Source organism: Delphinus delphis, chromosome 8 (assembly GCF_949987515.2).
Source record: "Delphinus delphis chromosome 8, mDelDel1.2, whole genome shotgun sequence".
Lineage (NCBI taxonomy): Eukaryota > Metazoa > Chordata > Mammalia > Artiodactyla > Delphinidae > Delphinus > Delphinus delphis.
The window spans coordinates 68,679,677-68,697,889 of NC_082690.1; the positions used below are offsets into that span (position 1 = coordinate 68,679,677).

At 35.0% G+C, this 18,213-nt stretch overlaps 1 protein-coding gene across 2 annotated transcripts in view; it reads left to right on the top strand.

Annotated features, from left to right (window-relative positions):
* Positions 1 to 18,213, top strand: part of FAR1 (fatty acyl-CoA reductase 1) — a 73,808-nt gene that overhangs the window by 41,466 nt on the left and 14,129 nt on the right. For both annotated transcript variants that reach the window (XM_060018538.1, XM_060018537.1), the window contains 7 exons: positions 1,922 to 2,097; positions 9,206 to 9,385; positions 12,315 to 12,492; positions 13,544 to 13,588; positions 13,712 to 13,830; positions 14,744 to 14,811; positions 16,314 to 16,485. In XM_060018538.1, coding sequence (XP_059874521.1) covers positions 1,922 to 2,097; positions 9,206 to 9,385; positions 12,315 to 12,492; positions 13,544 to 13,588; positions 13,712 to 13,830; positions 14,744 to 14,811; positions 16,314 to 16,485 — 938 coding nt within the window. The remainder of the gene's footprint in view (positions 1 to 1,921; positions 2,098 to 9,205; positions 9,386 to 12,314; positions 12,493 to 13,543; positions 13,589 to 13,711; positions 13,831 to 14,743; positions 14,812 to 16,313; positions 16,486 to 18,213) is intronic.

Below are 18,213 nucleotides of genomic sequence, written 5' to 3' on the forward strand. Positions count from 1 at the left end.
GAGCCAGTTATCTCTACTAGACCAGTCTTCTGGGGTGTTCTCATTGGCACTTTACACTCAGCATTCACAAAACTGAACTCATATCTCCATAGCTGTACTTCTTTCTCTTCCAGTGTTTTCCACCTGATGAATTTATTCATTTAACAAATGTTTATCATGTCACTATCTTGCCAGGCACTCTGTTATCTAGGGCCTTTGTTCTGAGCAAAATAGACCTAGTCCCTGTCCACATGGAGTTTATATTCCTTATCCCTCTTCCAGTCATTGGCTAAGTCTTACTGAGTTTTTTAAATTTCCCAAACATTAATGCTCTGTTACTTCTAGGTGGTTATACATGCTACTTTCTCTACCTGAAACACTATTCTTCTACTTTATAATCTTAGGTCCTTCCCAACTAGCAGGGCTAGATGTTGCTCCTGTACAGTCTCATAACACTTATATTATCCCTATTTTATTACTTATAACATTATATTTTAACTGTTTACTTGTCTAATTTTTCCTATTAGACTCTAAATAGCCTGAGGCAAAGGTCATAATTCTTGTTTTCTCAGTGTCTAGAAGGTACTTAGTTCATCTGAAATGCTTAGTAAATATTTTATTAATTAATATAAAAAAACAATAATATTGAGGTCACTAGCTAGCAGTGGTGGAGGGGAAGACTGTTACTTACTAAAAGTCACCTGGGAAGGTGAAAGCGAGTACCATATATGTTTTATAGACTTTTTCCCCAGATTTCAGAATCTCTGCTTAAACTACAAATATGGACTTTAAATGGAGTGGAGAGTCAGGGTGTAATAGAACAGTGATCTGGAGGTGACATCATTGTTCCTCTATAAAATCTGGGATAAAAAATTAAATTTGACTCAAAATTGAATGTACCTTTATACTGTAACCATTTTGGGATCTGATTCTCTACTTAAAAATTTATTCCTTTGAGTATACTTAAGGAATATTGAATTTTCTATTTTCAAGTTAGAATCCTATATGTATTTCTCAAGTTTATCCAGCTTCATATTCACATTTGCTTACCAAATTTTTTTTCCTTTAACATACTTACTTTGTTTTCCCCTTTAAAATTTTCCTAAGATTTTAGGTAGAGTATGATTAATGGTATTTTAATCTACTAAAAGAGACTAAAAGCAAAATAAAATGAAGTGATAAATTAAGGTTTGGATTTTAGAAATCTGAATGATCATTTTATTTTTATTTATTTTTTTAAAAATGTTATTTATTTATTTTTATCTGAGTTGGGTCTTCGTTGCTGCATGCAGGCTTTCTCTAGTTGTGGGGAGCAGGGGCTCCTCTTCATTGCGGCGCACGGGCTTCTCATTGCGGTGGCTTCTCTTGTTGCAGAGCACGGGCTCTAGGTGTGCAGGCTTCAGTAGTTGTGGCACACAGGCTCAGTAGTTGTGGCTCGTGGGCTCTAGAGTGCAGGCTCAGTGGTTGTGATGCACAGGCTTAGTTGCTCCGCGGTATGTGGGATCTTCCCGGACCAGGGATTGAACCCATGTGCCCTGCATTGGCAGGCGGATTCTTAACCGCTACGCCACCAGGAAGTCTCTGGATGATCATTGTAAACATTGTTCTGATGTCTGTGCTGCTTATGTCTATTCTGAGAGATAATATAATCTAATCAACAAAGGCATGGACAGTTAAAATTTAACTCTGCAAGCTACCAGCCCTATGTCCTTTGGCAAGTTACTTAACCTCTCTGTGTCTCAGATTCCTCATCTATAAAATGGGGATAACAATGTGGACCCCATAGAGTGTTTTTCATGCAGAATGATAGCAATTTAAGCAACCTTAGGATTCACGTAGTTGAAATTTAAAAAATAGTGATCCTTGGGGGAGGAAAAGGTGGTGATGATGGGTTTTAGAAAGTTGAAAAATACTGCCCTAAAATGTTTTTCCCCTTTGATAGCTTTTTGACAGATTGAGAGATGAAAATCCAGATTTTAGGGAGAAAATTATAGCAGTCAACAGTGAACTCACCCAACCTAAACTGGCTCTTAGTGAAGAAGATAAAGAGATCATCATAGAGTCTACCAATATTATATTCCACTGTGCAGCTACAGTAAGGTTTAATGAAAACTTGAGGTAAGTAAAGGTATTTATATATTTGAACTGCAGCACAGTTAAAAGATCTAATTTGAATTCTACTTTTTAGTCAAGTCATTTGAAAGTGTTTTGAAAATGTTTGCTCTCTGTTAATTGTAGCATTCCGTGTCCTACAGAGTATTAAAAGAATTTTCTTTCTCTTCTTAACAGTTTAAAAACATCGGATAGCTAGTATATGTTTATTAGAAGTTGCCATAAATTTATATATGGGGCAGGGAGGAGGCAAGAAATGGGAAGTGTGGAGTAGAAGAAAGAGAAGTTTCCCTTGGGTAGGAGTATTAGTCTTAACAACTAATAATGTTTATTTCCTCTGCCCTCCATTCTTTCAGAAGTATATACCCCAGCAGCTTTGTCTACTTCACACATATTCATCTGAAAATTTTAAAAAGTTAGGCTCAGGTTTTGCAGAGTAAGATGAAATGGCTTATACACTGAAGTCATACCCTGTTTTTGTTTTAAAACTTTGGTATCAGTGTTAAGGGCAGGGTACATTGGATATAGGTTTACTTTAAAAACGGTTTGGACTTCCTTCAAGATGCCCTATTTCAAGAAAAAAATAACATTTTAAATGGTCACTATGTTTTTAAAAATCTAACAAATACACATTTCAAATAATGGTGCTTAATTCAGAGCATTTTTTGATGTTATATACAGTTTTATAATGTTAATCTAATTGTATGGTCTCATATCAATTAAAATGGTGCACACTTCTTTAGGTTTCATAATTGCTTGACGGCCTTCTTAAAATGTTTTTAAGTTCAATTCTGATTGTAAAGAGTTTTGAGATTATCCCCCATATTGTCTATGTGTAGAAGTATAAACCTTAATCGACAGTGTATAACATGACAGTTCAGTGCCAAAGCATTACAGTGAGTTTTGCCTATATTGCAGGTAAGGACACTATAATAGTCCCTTAGATTCCTCTAACAATGCTTTATAGTTTCAGGGTGTTTTCTCGCTCATTATTTCATTCCATGCTTAATGTTACCCAATGTAATATAATGGTCAAATCTATTTTATACTTGAGGAAGCTGAGGCAGCACTGTATAATGGAGAGGGCATGAGCTTTGGAATTACACACCTTAGTTCTAATCTTGACTTTATCCTTTATTATCTGGTGGTAATAATTTATTTACATTTTAGTTCTTTTTATGCAGCAATTATGTGTTCAGGATTCAAAAGTGACAAAAGAATCTTATTAGAACTATAGTATAATCTCATTTTCATAAAATATGTATGTACATAAATGTGTATTTATATACATATCTTTTAATATTGGCCAGTTATTATATTTGGATAGTGCGATTACAGGTAGGTTTTTAATATGAAATAGTCCGTCTAACTGGTATTTTTCCCTGTAGTTCTAGCTTTCATTTTTTTCATAACCAAAAGAAAGAGTTCACATAGCCTTATGAAACTGTTTTCAAGGAAAAAGGTATATAGATACTTGATAATTATGGTATAGTCCTCAAAGGGAAAATCAGATGCTTTTGAAGGGGAAATTGTTTTACAAACAGGCAACATTCATTAGGGTGAAACTCATCCAAGTAACGAGGAGAACCAAAGTGTAATACTTTTGGGGAATGTTCTCTCCTCTTTCTCTTCCCCTCAGGGTAAACAAGGTTACCATTAACAAAAGGGAAATCCTTTTTATTATTATTCTTTCTTCTTTCACTAGAGATGCCATAGTGGAAGGAGGTAGACAGGTGAACAAGAAAATTTATTGTTCTTCTCTTCCTTGTCAGGGCATGCATATTTACTGACCTAATCCTAGTCATTAATTGAGATTATTGTTTTCTGTGGAGCAATTTTAATGGATATTGATGTCTAAGTGGTGATACTACAACATTCTAAAATACTGTAGGTTGACATATAATAACTACTTACAAAACAATTATTCTTTATAGCCACTTTTTAAGTTAGCCCACAAATAAAAAATTGTTCAGAGCCTTTACTGCCAGGACAAGAAAATCCAGATTTTACTCCCAACATTATACTCTGTATTTTGGGAGAAATCAAAATAAATTGTACACAGATCCTATTTGCAAAGTCCATATTGTCTATTAGAGGAAATGGAATATACTTAAATAACCATAAAATAGGATAGAAAATGTGGAGTTACTGAAGAGCATACATTAAAGTGCTGTGAGAGTTGAGAGGTGGCAGAGCTCATTTATTTTCAGATACGGTGGTCTATAAATCTTGAAGTGGGAAAAAATGGATATCAAGATTAGGAATTATAAAGAAATACTGACAAAAGTTGAGGAGAGAGTGATATTGAGGATAATAAAGGGAGTTACTTAAATAGTTGACCACAGGTATGGTATCTCTTAGTAAGGAAAGTGAAGGTAGAACAGGGCCATTGGACTTGAGAGTAAAGAAGTATCAGAAGACTAAAGACCATGATGAGGACAGAAAACAGGCTTAAGGGCAGAAATGGGAGGACGGATAGTGTGGTCTGGGGAAAATTCATAGTATGAGATTTTAGAGCTAGAGCAATTTTGGGTGAGAGGGCCCAGGGTATGAATATGAGAGTAGGTGTTCAGAAAGGAGTGGAAGTAAAGATAGATGATTTAGAAAAGATCAAGAAACTGTTGAGCCTAAGGGCATGGATTCTCAAACTTTAGAATGTATTATGAATCCTAAGGATTACTGGAAAATGTGTTAAAAATGCATAGTCTTGGGCTTCCCTGGTGGCGCAGTGGTTGAGAGTCTGCCTGCCGATGCAGGGGACACGGGTTCGTGCCCCTGTCCGGGAAGATCCCACATGCCGCGGAGTGGCTGGGCCCGTGAGCCATGGCCGCTGAGCCTGCGCCTCCGGAGCCTGCGCATCCGGAGCCTGTGCTCTGCAACGGGAGATGCCACAACAGTGAGAGGCCGGCGTACTGCCAAAAAAAAAAAAAAGCATAGTCTTGGACTGTATTTGCCAAATTCAGACCCTCTAGTTTTGAGATAATACCCAGGAATCCTCATTTTTAATAAGAGCCTAGGGTGTGATTTAAATTACAAACGACTGGATCCCCTACCCTGATTGATTAATTGTCCCCTTAATAGACATCTGTTTCTATACCTTCATTAAGTTAAAAAAAAATCAGCAGCAGTATAGTGATGAGATCTCATGTAGGTAGTATTTTCTCAGAGGTGGGGAAGGGAGTGATGAGGAAGAGATCAGAATGGCCTGGGGAGCTTATATAAGATGTGATTTAAGGGCTTCCCTGGTGGCGTAGTGGTTGAGAGTCCACCTGCCGATGCAGGGGACACGGGTTCGTGTTCCGGTCCGGGAAGATCCTACATGCCGCGGAGCAGCTAGGCCCATGAGCCAAGGCCGCTGAGCCTGCGCGTCCAGAGCCTGTGCTCTGCAATGGGAGAGGCCACAACAGTGAGAGGCCCGCGTACTGCAAAAAAAAAAAAAAAAAAAAGATGTGATTTAAGACACATTACAAAGTGTCTGAAGATGAGGGCCAGCAATCTGCATTTTTAATAAGCTCACAGGTGTCTGTCAAGCAAAGCATGATCTCTGGTTTAAGGTCTTAAAAGTGTTATCAGCATAGATTTTGAACAACCCAATATGTCAATAGAAGACAGGTGAATAAGAAAATTTATTGGCAGTTCAAGTTGAGCTTTTTCCTTTATTAAAGTGGTTTCTATGTCTACATTAGTGATGGACCATAATTACAAAGATTTATTCATTTTTGCTCTCCCCCCAAAAAGCCAGTGTTATATAAGATGCGTTTATGAATACCCATAACCAAAACATAGTGAGAACTTTATGTTTGTTTGGTACTGCTAAATGCTTTCAGATCTAACATGTCAGGGTCTCAGCCTAAAGTTCAAGGTGTACAAATTGGATGGTAGTAAAACAGAATGAGGATACTAGCCTGGCAGAGATACTAAGTTATTTACATGGGCACAAAATGCCTTCAGGTTTGCGCTGTCAGGTGCGGATGGATGGGAAGAGGTGAGTAGGCAAAGCTCAGGAGTGCTTCCTCTCTCAAGTTATTCCTTATTTTCAGTGACCTAGAAATTCTGTCACCATCCTCAGGAACCTGTAACAAAATATCCTTTGTGTTCTGTTCCCAAAACATCACTCTCCCTACCACTATTGTTTTGCAAATGCAAAAGAAAATAGCACATTGCCTTATAGTCTAGTGGACAGTATCCTCTCTGTGAAACGTCTTTTTTGCTGGATATCTATTTAAACAGATTTTCCTCCCTCAGCTGAGATAAGGAAGGAAAAAGATACACTCATGTTTTTAAGATCCCAGCCCAATTATTCCATTAAAAATTTTTTTTTCCTTTTAGTATGTCTTCATAGGTTCTCAGATAATATTAAATTAAAAGAAAAAATAAGTCCCAAGAGTTTTTCCTCTCATGAATTACTTCTTATTCCTAGTGACCCAGAACTTGTTGTTCTGTCCTCAGAAACCTGTAACAGGATATTCTCTGTATACCTTTTCGAAAACAGTACCCTCCCCATTCCCACTGTTTTGCAAATGTGATACGCATCAAAGAACTACTTTACAGTCAAGTAGACCAGATTCTATCTGTGACATATCCTGGCCTTTTAAAAGAACAGTTGGATTTTTTTCTTCTTAAATACTGAAAATGTAAGAATTTCGGAAAGTACTCAAAACTATTTTTATTTTTTTAAAAAATTTTCTTGTGGTTTCTCTTTGAAAATACGTTGTTTTCCATAAAACATAAACATAGAATTTGTAATTTTACTTATTGAAACAATTTCCATATTTCTAACTTTTTCATAGTTATAATTTTCATGATATGATATTTCATCATGTTACTATACTGTAATTTATGTCATGTTCACTTAGTATAGCAAATATAGGGAATTTTTCTGAGGGTGTGGAGAAAAGGGAACCCTCCTACGCTGTTGGTGGGAATGTAAATTGGTGCAGCCAATTTCTATGGAGAACAGTATGCAGGTTCCTCAAAAACTAAAAATAGAGTTGCCATATGGTCCAGCAATCCCACTCCTGGGCACATATATCTGGACAAAACTACAATTCAAAAAGATATATGCAACCCTGTGTTCATAGCAGCACTATTTACAATAGCCAAGACATGGAAACAACCTAAATGTCCATCAGCAGATGAATGGATAGAGAAGATGTGGTGGGGTGTGTGTGTGTGTGTGTGTGTGCGCGCGCGCGCGCACACACACAGAGAAATATTACTCAACCATGAAAAAGAATGAAATAACGCCATTTGCAACTACATGGATGGACCTAGAGATTATCATATTACATGAAGTAAGTCAGAAAGAGAAAGACAAATACCATATGATATCACTTATATGCAGAATCTAAAATATGACATAAATGAACTTATCTACAAAACAAACTGACTCACAGACAGAGAGAACAGACTTGTGGTTGCCAAGGGGTAGGAGTGGGGGAGGGTTGGATTGAGAGTTGGGGACTAGAGGATGCAAATTATTATAGATAGAATGGATAAACAACAAGGTCCTAATGTATATACACTGGGAACTGTATTTAATATCCTGTAATAAACCATAATGGAAAAGAATATGAAGAAGAATATATATGTATAACTGAATCACTTTGCTGTACACCAGAAGCTAACACAACGTTGTAAATCAAGTATACTTCAATTAAAACACAAAAGCAAAAACACAACCAAAAAACCCCAAAAAACAAATTTAGGGAATCTTAATTTCTTTCTGTTTGAAAAATTACAGTTAGAACAAGTTTTTCCTCTTAGTTAATTTCAGTGGGTTAACTAGATTAATAACTCTGTCATCTCTGTAATTCCTGGTACTTTGTCCTAGTCTCTTTCAGATCAGTTGTATCAGTTTATAGTGTCACCAACAGTGTATTACTTTGCCAGTTTTTTCACAGTATTACTGGTTTGGGGTATTTCAACTTTTTTTCCCTCAAGTAAGTTATAAACAAAAGTATAATAGAAAGGAAAAACTATCCACCCCTTAAGTAATATTTATTGAATGCCTATTTTGGGACTATGTTAAGAATAATGCTGAATACTTGCAAGCTGTTTTGTTTAATTTAACTTTATACAAATCTTAGTAGTTAGTCTCCATTATGTATTCTCCTTTACAGATGAAGAAATTGAGGCCTGAGTGCTTGAATGACTTTACAGGGTCACCTAATCCTAGCTGATAGGCAGGCTAAACCAGGGTTTGAACCCAGGTCTTATTCCAGAGTCTTGTTTTTAATCCTGTTTCACTTCATAATCTATATATTTAAAAAATATTATTCACACAGATTTTCCATGTTTTTATAGTTGTCAGTTATTTAATGGCTGTATTCTTTCGTTGTGATAAGATACCTACTTTATTATACCATTTCATAGTGAATATTTGAGCTCTCTAGGCTTTTGCTATTACTAGATGATGCTTCATCGATTATTTTTCTGCATATATACTTTTGCATTTGTGAAATTATTTACCTCAAATAAATTTCAAGAAGGGAATATATAGATCATCTTGGGGTCTTACATTTGCCTCTTGTAACAAATGTATTATAACACCGCTTTGAATTTTGTAAGGTAGTCTTAAAAAGGTGTTTGGGTTAATTGCTACAAAGAGAGAAGTAAACATACTTTTACTTGATTATATATTAATATAATTTAATGTTTTTGAGTTTTCTTTGACTGTTTTACCCTTATTGATTTACTTAATGATTCTTACTTCTCCTGGTGGTATAGCCATTCAGAAAACAGTATGCTTTCAAAAATCAAGAGGGAAAAGAAGTCTAAAATGACTTCAAAAATGTATGCATAAAAGCCAAAGACTGAAATTATCTGTGTCTATTTCTGGGCAATTTAAAATTTTTAATTTGTGCTTTTATTTTTACAATCCTAATATGAAGTTTATTTTATAATCAGAAAAATTTTAAACACAACTGGTAGAATGGTTGTACTTCATGTTGAAATAACGCACGAAATCTGAGCTAAGGGATCAGTTGTAAAGAAACAAAAACCTCTTTGTCCCTTTCTGTCTCTGATGCTCTAAAATGGAAATAAGATTTTTTTAACAGGTGAAAAAATGACACAGCTTCCCCATTTTTTATTGTCACTTTTTCTTTTACAGAGATGCTGTTCAGTTAAATGTGATTGCTACACGACAGCTTATTCTGCTTGCACAACAGATGAAGAATCTGGAAGTGTTCATGCATGTATCAACGGCATATGCCTACTGCAATCGAAAGCATATTGATGAAGTAGTCTATCCACCCCCTGTGGATCCCAAGAAGCTGATTGATTCTTTAGAGTACGTTTGTTTGAAATTTATATACATTTGCTTTGACCCCAAACTTTGGATCCGAGTTTTGGATCTATTTACATGTATCTCTTGGTCTGTTTCAGTTTCTATCTCTTTCTCTCTAAATCTCCACCCATGCTTATGTATACATTTACCTCTTCCTTATTCAGCAAATTATTATGTATCTACTATGTTCTTTTTATTGTATAGATTTGTACCTAAATGACTCTCCATAAAGTCAATGTGTAAAGTCAGTGTAGAGCTTTCACTTTTGACCAGGTGTGATGGTTGGAGGAAAGCCTCTGAACAACTCATCCATGGTATTAGAGTCTCCGTTTTTCCAAGGAATCAATCTTAGCTGCTAAGAAGTACCTGATATCCATGGAGACTAATGACTGCCTATTCAGTCGCAAGGTCTAATTTATTAAAAGATTATCCTTTTATTTTGCCCAATGGAGTACAGTTGACCCTTGAACAACACGGGCTTGAACTATGTGGGTTCACTTATACACAGATTTTTTTCAATAAATAAGTACTCTAGTACTACACAATCTGCAGTTGGTTGAATCTTTTGATGCAGAACCATGATACAGAGGGCTGACTGTAGAGTTATATGTAGATTTTTGACTGCGTAGTCAACGCAGTCAACGCCCCAACCCCATGTTTTTCAAGTGTCAACTGTATATCTGCAGAGAGGCCTTGAATCATTAGGGAATCGGAGGAGTCATGGTCCTTTAATTGATACTCCTAGTGTTGTTGTTTGTCATCTTTCTGAGGACTAGGATCCTGTCATCAATTATTACTTGAGAAATGTTTGCATTTGATGGATACAAATAGGCATGGCCAAGATTTCATTTGCTTCAGCCTTTACTTTCTCATCGAGTGAAACAAACAAACAGGATCAGAGCAAGAATAAATAAAGGGTCTTTTATAGACGATAATTATAGAAAATTCCAGTATCCGTATCTCCACATACTTGTTAATCCTCATATAATATTCCTGTGAGCTTTTTCCTCCTTTATTCTGTTTGCTTTTTGGTCTCTTTTCTTCCAAGGAATCCTATTCACGTTCAGCTCTTCAGTTACCATCCCCTGTTTTCTCAGTTGAATTCTTTTCTTCCCAAGGGTGCTACAGAATGTTGGTAGCTCCTTCTCCAAGTTTTCTTCTAAAATAAACACATAAGTCCATTTCTTTAAAGCTTTCCTGGAAATATGAGGAAGTGGACAGGTTTGTAAGGAAACTAATAAGTATGGGAGCTTACTGAGACATTCTTATGGCAGTTCCCTGGTTTCTGTTTTCTAATTCATTTCTTAGATGGTCCCAAATGTCTACCTCATTTTCCTCAGGTCAGTAGGCAGAAGTGTTTAATATCTCTGGGAACAGTTGGGTGTGGAAGTTAATAAATCTTTTTACTTTTTCTCTTATTAGCAGTTTGTATAGCCAGACATCGAAGTTGCTGAGAAAGAGCCTATAACCTTCTAATTCTATTATTTCCTTTCTTTGCTTACAAAGAAATCTGACCAACTGGCCAACAGATAATTTTAGGATAACTCATAGATTGGCTCTGTAAACTCACTCCAGTGATGAGGCTTACTGACTCTAAAAGTCTTTCCTCGATTTAGCTAGTTTGTCTTTTTTTTGCGGTACGCGGGCCTCTCACCGTTGTGGCCTCTCCCGTTGTGGAGCACAGGCTCCGGATGCGCAGGCTCAGCAGCCATGGCTTACAGGCCCAGCCGCTTCGCGGCATGTGGGATCTTCCCGGACTGGGGCACGAACCCGTGTCCCCTGCATCGGCAGGCGGCCTCTCAACTGCTGCGCCACCAGGGAAGCCCTTGTTTTTTTTTAATATAGCAGCTCTCTCTTCCATTTTTCAAAGTTCATCTCCACTATGGAATTTTTCCTAAGTTGAGTAGCAACCTCCCTTCAATTTTGTTAGTGTTCTTTTCCTTCTACATGCAAAAAGTACTTCCACATACAGAAGAAGGTTTATCTTGATAGTCTCCATTTTATGCACCCTTATCAGTTAGTATGGGTATCATTTGTGCACTGATAGAGTACTTAGTATGCATTGTATTATAGACAGGAAGAAAAACTATCTGAAAACAAGTACATAATGTTTTGGAATTAGAAATTTAGACTGGAAAAGACTATAGAGATCACCTAGTGTATCACCCTCCTCTTACAGATTATCATAGTAGAACTTTTCTTCAGAGACACTGAGAGAATTGGAGGAATTTTGTGACTTCACAGTAGGTTGCTAATTGAACTTGTACAGCACGGTTCAATTTATTTTTATCATTTACCCCAGTATTTGTTAGTGTTGCTAGTGAGAGTATAACAAGTTTTAGTGCTTCACCTTCAATATTTAGATTACTAGACCTTTTATGTTGATTGTAAATGTATGTTCATTTAAAATGTATATAATTTACATGTTATGCTGTTATGGTGATTATACACAAATCTGTAATTCCTAATCTGAAACCCTTGGGGCCAGATGTATTTTGGAATTTATTTAGACTTTAGAAAGGAAATATAATCTATGTATTGTGTAATATGAAATAACTTCAACTGGATTCGGGGTAGCACCCCTCATCAAACACATATGAAGTATATGAATACGTACAACTAAATGATGTTTTTTTTTAAAAAAAAAAAAGAACATAAATCAGTTCTGATTCACTTTTGCTACCGACCATATGAGTTATTAAAGAACTCTTGGTTTTCAGACCTTTGTGGGTATAGAAACTGGATATAAGAGATAATGGAGTTCTGGTTGATATTTAATGAAAGTAAAGCTAATTTCCATTTTTTTTAGTAAAAGTTGTTGTCAGATCACTTGAGTCAGAGCAACAGATATGTTTGAAATATGCAAAGTGTTTTTTCATTTTATAGTAAAACATCCGAAAATATTTTTGCATGCAATTTCTTTGTTTACCAGGTGGATGGATGATGGCCTAGTAAATGACATCACACCAAAATTGATAGGAGACAGACCTAATACATACATATACACAAAAGCATTGGCAGAATATGTTGTACAACAAGAAGGAGCAAAGCTAAATGTGGCGATTGTGAGGCCATCAATTGTTGGTGCCAGTTGGAAAGAACCTTTTCCAGTAAGTTGTTAGAAATCTTTGTAAATAATTGGAATTGGGAATTTTAAGGCATAATTCTGTACAAAAAGAGTTGGCAATTTTTTATGAGCGGGTTTTGTTTACTGAACATGGCTTACTATGGCAAAGTTGTTTCCGTTTGTAGAAAGAGACACTCTTATTGGTACTTTTATTTCTAATGTAATACTGTATGTATACATATGCAGATCAATTTTTAAAATGTTAATTGAAAATTAAATCGAAGGCTATGGTGTTGTCTGGAGTCAAAGGAGACCATGAGTTTTCTTCATGATTGATGAGGGATTGGACTCTGACACGTCAACGTTTGTTGGAGTTTAAAATTATTTGCAGATTAGTTTCCCTTGCAGAGGTGAAGGAAATAGAGATGAGAATATTCAGATCTTATTTTATTTCATTTGCTTTTTAGTACCAAAAAGAGGCAGGCCTTCCAAGAGGTTGACTCCTCCCTGTATAGATTACAAGCTAAGGAAGATAAGAGATTTCTGTGATCTGCTGTAGAAAAGCAAGGCATTACGGTATTTGTGAATCCCTGAAATAAGAGAAAACATAAGAGATAAATTGATTTAGGAAAAACTTAGGTCTCAGTAATGGTAGTAAATGATAGTATCTCTTCTGTTGCTTTGGCATTATTCTGTTTTCTTCTGTTTTATTCAGTAATTTTGAGGAGGATTTACCATTTCCCTCAATCTCAGGCTACTGCCTTAGTACATAGCACAAAATCAAACTTAAACAGTCATCATTTAGCTAAAATATTTGACAGATATAAACTCCTTTTTTAAAAATTCTCTTTGCAGAGAGTTAATGGAAGAGTAGGTACGCCTTTGAAAACTATTTTACTTAGTCATTTGCAATCTCAGAGGAAGACTGCTTCTATTTAAGATGGGGAGAAATATTCTGGCCTGAATCTAGTCTGTTTTTTAGTTTTTAGAAGAAAACTACCAAGTATGTATGTGGAGTTATAGATTTCAAATGATAAATCTCTAGTTTCATAATATTTCTAAGCTCCCTCCCTTTTTTTAATTTTTGGTATTAGGGATGGATTGATAACTTTAATGGACCAAGTGGTCTCTTTATTGCGGTAAGTAAGCCTTTTGTTTTATTGAATATTCTGTACTTTTTTTCTGTTTTCTGTGTATCTGTATATTGTGTATATGTGCTTTGGCTTATATATCTTAAGGTGTTGTTTTTAATTTCAACAAAGGCAGGGAAAGGAATTCTTCGAACAATGCGTGCCTCCAACAATGCCCTTGCAGATCTTGTTCCTGTAGATGTAGTTGTCAACATGAGTCTTGCGGCAGCCTGGTATTCCGGAGTTAATAGGTATATGAGATGACAGTGTCACTTGTTAAATATATAGTAACTGAGATGGGAATACTAATGTTAAATAATCCCTCATAACTGATATTTATCAGTTTTATTAACCCATACCAATATTATATAGGCATTATCACTTTAAACTGCAAGAGTTGGTTTAAATAGGCGATGAAGTGGTTCCATCAGCAATTATTAAGAATTAACATAAATTCTTGTGTACTGCCCACAGGATGGACAAGGTTATTAGAAATTAAAAAAACATGTTTTTTTAAAAATCCAAACTAGAACTTGGTATAAACTTGGCGTATATAAAGAGCTAAAATTCGCAGAGAATGGCTTACATATATCAAATATGCACACTACAGCACTTTAATCAACTCATGGGCCTCCTTTTAAAAGGGAGTAGTAGCATTTACAGGTAACACCTAAGCCTAAACACCTAAGCTTCTTAATAACTTTTTTCTAAATAATAAACTGCCCTTATTTTTGAAGTCAGTATTTTATATCTTAAAAAGGAGGGATATGATTATATGAATATATTGTTTCTGGTGAAAGGGAACTCAATTCATAATTGTTTCAGCTAGAGCCTCTGAAAATGGGAAGGAGATAGGAAGAGCTGAGGTTGTTTGTTGTTCTTTTTCCTCGCATGAAAAACAGACACTCCTGCTAATACAAAGAAGAAAATATGAAGTCTATATTATTTTTTATAAATAATTTTTTTGGTAGAATAGGGAAAAAGGGTAGTGTAAATAGTCGTTCAGACACAAAAATTAATCCTTTAAAGGTAATATTTTAAATATTCACTGTAGAAGAGGTACCCATCATCCTCATTTCTTCCTACTTAAGTATCATGTAAGATTTAGATTGGTTAAGTTTAGCCTCTTTTTATGTTTCATTGCTTTGATCTTTGTCTTTGCAGACCAAGAAACATCATGGTGTATAATTGTACAACAGGCAGCACTAATCCTTTCCACTGGGGTGAAGTTGGTATGATTTTACCTGTGTTTTTGAATGTTAGAATAAATTTTAACGAACTTAAAATGTTCACTGAGTTTTTACGTTAGAATAACCCATGAGGCATTAAAGCCACCAGTTACCAATTTATTCTTATTTTAATTGCCATGTTAGAATATCTACTAGTACTGCCTTTTGGTCCTTAATAATGTTTCATAAATTTTAAAATATCCTGCTGTATATTCCTTCCTCATCCCACCCTTGTCTGACCCTTACTATTTCTCTGCTGCCATCTGCAGCAACGCCTATAGATACTCGTGGTATGGAAATAATGCTTTTTTCCTCCCTCGTGGGTACTCTCAATCCTGATGTTCCCTGTTCACAGGCAGTATCACTTCCAACTACAAGAGTTGGTATATTGTAGGAGATAGCTAGTTGTCCTAAGAGTAATAACTGAAGGAATTAGCAAGTAGAATACATGTTGCCAGAATATTTTCTATTACATTTATTAATCTGTTTAAATTCACAGATTCACAGCAGGTAGTGTATATGCTATGTTACTTGTTTTAGAATAGGAATAGTATAACTTAAAGGCCTACTTAAATTGAATCATTTTTAAGTTGTTGGTTTATGTTTTCAAATTTAAAGTAAAATGTATTTACAGTGTTGATTTAGTACTAGGTCTTATTTTACCTCTAATTGAACAATTTTTGTTACCCTTGAGGAGCGATTTGATTTTAAAGTAAATCTTTGTCTTTCATCCTCGGGTTTTTTATGGCATTTTTATTTCAATTGAAAGATTGACTGTTAGAGCATATAAGAAAAAGAAAATCTAGGGTGCTTTTAATTTTATGATACTTTGTATTCTTTTAAGAATTTTAAAACACTTTAATGAGTTAGGTTTTTTGTAGTCTTTCATTGTGTTATGAAGTTTAGCAAAAATCAAGTTGAGCTTTATTTTAGTGAATATTCCAGTATACATTTCCATTGAAGTATTAACATACATGATAATAGATTTGATTATTTTGATATTGCATAACCTAAATAAATTACAACAGAAGTTAATTTGGGGTTGTTTTAAGCTTGTTGATATATGTTAATTTGAGCAACTTAATTATTCACAAGCAAAGGATGATGGTTTCCCTTTTCTTTTTTAAGTAAGTACAGTAATAAGAATCTGGAAAGAGGAACAGAAAGAAAGAAGCTATCATGAGAGGTGAAATATAGAAACTGACATTGTAAACTGATGTAGGTAAAACATTAAAAGGATTTTTAAGAGTGAATTTTAGCAAAAATTCATTCATCTAATTAAAATTCATAAATAGTGGCAGTTCTAAAATCATTTGAGTTCCGCAGTCTAATACCCATATTCTCTTAGCTACTATAGAAAATAGAAAAGTTTGTTTTTTAAATGAGCAAACTCTTACATCTTTGGTAAAATATTTTGCTTTGTAAAAACATGTGTTTTTGTTTTTTTTTTCAAAACTTCATTACATGGTTATTATCAAAGCTGTTACACAACTTTTCTTCCTCAGAATACCATGTAATTTCCACTTTCAAGAGGAATCCTCTCGAACAGGCCTTCAGACGGCCCAATGTAAATCTAACCTCCAATCACCTTTTATATCATTACTGGATTGCTGTAAGCCATAAGGCCCCAGCATTCCTGTATGATATCTACCTCAGGATGACTGGAAGAAGCCCAAGGTAATGGTGACTAGCTCTGTCTTATCTGTTCCTCTGACTGTTAAGCAACCCATGCTTACGCTAAAATGCATATTAACTCTGTATTTGTTTATGCTTATGATAAGGCTTAATGGCCTTTTGTGAATGAGAAGACTCTTGAATTTTAAGAATTTGTCAGAAAAGCGAAGGTAGTATTATAATTCACTCTGTTTTAAAGTTTGGATGATAAATTATTGTCATGTGCTGAATTCTAGGTCTAACTTCAGGTATTTTTTCTGAATAACGAATAACATTCAAAATGCTTTGACGCTTATTTTTCCTACAGGATATTATCTAAATCATTCCTTCAAGATGAATCCTTTAAACCAAGTATTCAGGCGCCCCAATATTAAGTTGTATTCCAACAACTTATTGCTTCATTATTGGAAGGGTGTCAGACATACAGTACCTGCATTATTGCTCGATCTTGCACTCAGGTTGACAGGTCAGAAACCGTGGTAAGAAGAATAGCAGTAAATACACTATGTATTGGTAAGGTGGTGGAAGCTTGCTGGAGAGACAAAAAGTCGCTAGCATGAGCTTTACCTTTAGAATTACTAACCTGATTAATCACAATCACAGTCAGGATGCTAGGACATTTCTTAGAAATTAAGCATATTTGGGGAGACTAACTGTGGATCTCATCTGATTGGGCCATTGATCCTCCAAAATCCATAATATAGGAAATGTCCAGCGTCAAGGTTGTCATTGTTATTATAAGCTGAAATTGAGCCCTTCTCTCCCCGTTAAAAACTTGGAGGTGAGTTTTATAGGGGATTAAGGGTTGAATGTTTTGCTTTAAGTGGATTGTGCAGTTTTATATGAAAAAACCTAGGATGCTTCTAGAAAATTAACTGCTTGAGCTATCTCAGCTTCCTATTCAGCTTATAATATGATAATTACCGTTTTTGACTAATTTTTAAGGTTGAGAATTTAAAACAAAAGTTAACAAATGGAAAACTTTCTATTATAGTTGTTATGGCCTTTCTTTCTTTTCTTTTTTATTGAAACCCCACAAACTTAAATAAAGTATCCTACTGTCTTTACCACAATTATAGTGAAATATACTATAAAATATTTATTTTTTTAACTACATTGGCATTATAGTGGAGCCTTTGATTAGAGAGTTCAGGATTTGAGTATTTATGTATAAAGAAGATGCTGATTCCAGAACTTTCATCAACTGCTCAAAAAAATAAAAGTGAGGTATCTTCCAGTTATAGTGTATCAAGATCTGAGTTACATGTAGGGAATTTTCTGTGGATTCAGTTGTCCATTATGTTTCTAACCCTGTATGTTAAATATTGAAATACAAGAGAGGTGTTGAATTGAACAACTTTAGAATAGGTAAAGAAATACTCAGTGGAAAGAAGATCCAAAATACATTAAAACCATCTTCAAGTTTTCCTAGAATGATCTGCAAAGTACAGTATTTGTCATTGGGAACATTCTTTCGTGGCTAAAAAGCAGATGTAAATTTATGAGTGATGGCAGTGATGCTGTCTTGATATTAATAAAGTTGTTGCAAATTAGAGCAGAACAATCAAAACTAGGTCAAAAAAGTAAAATAAGTTAAATATATCACAGTGCTTTACACAGAAAATGGGGCTTAGTAAACTTAAAAAATGAAGAGCCAAAGTTTATTAAATAATTTATAGTAGATGTTGCTACATAACAAGTCATCTCAAACTTAGTGGCTTAAAACAGCAG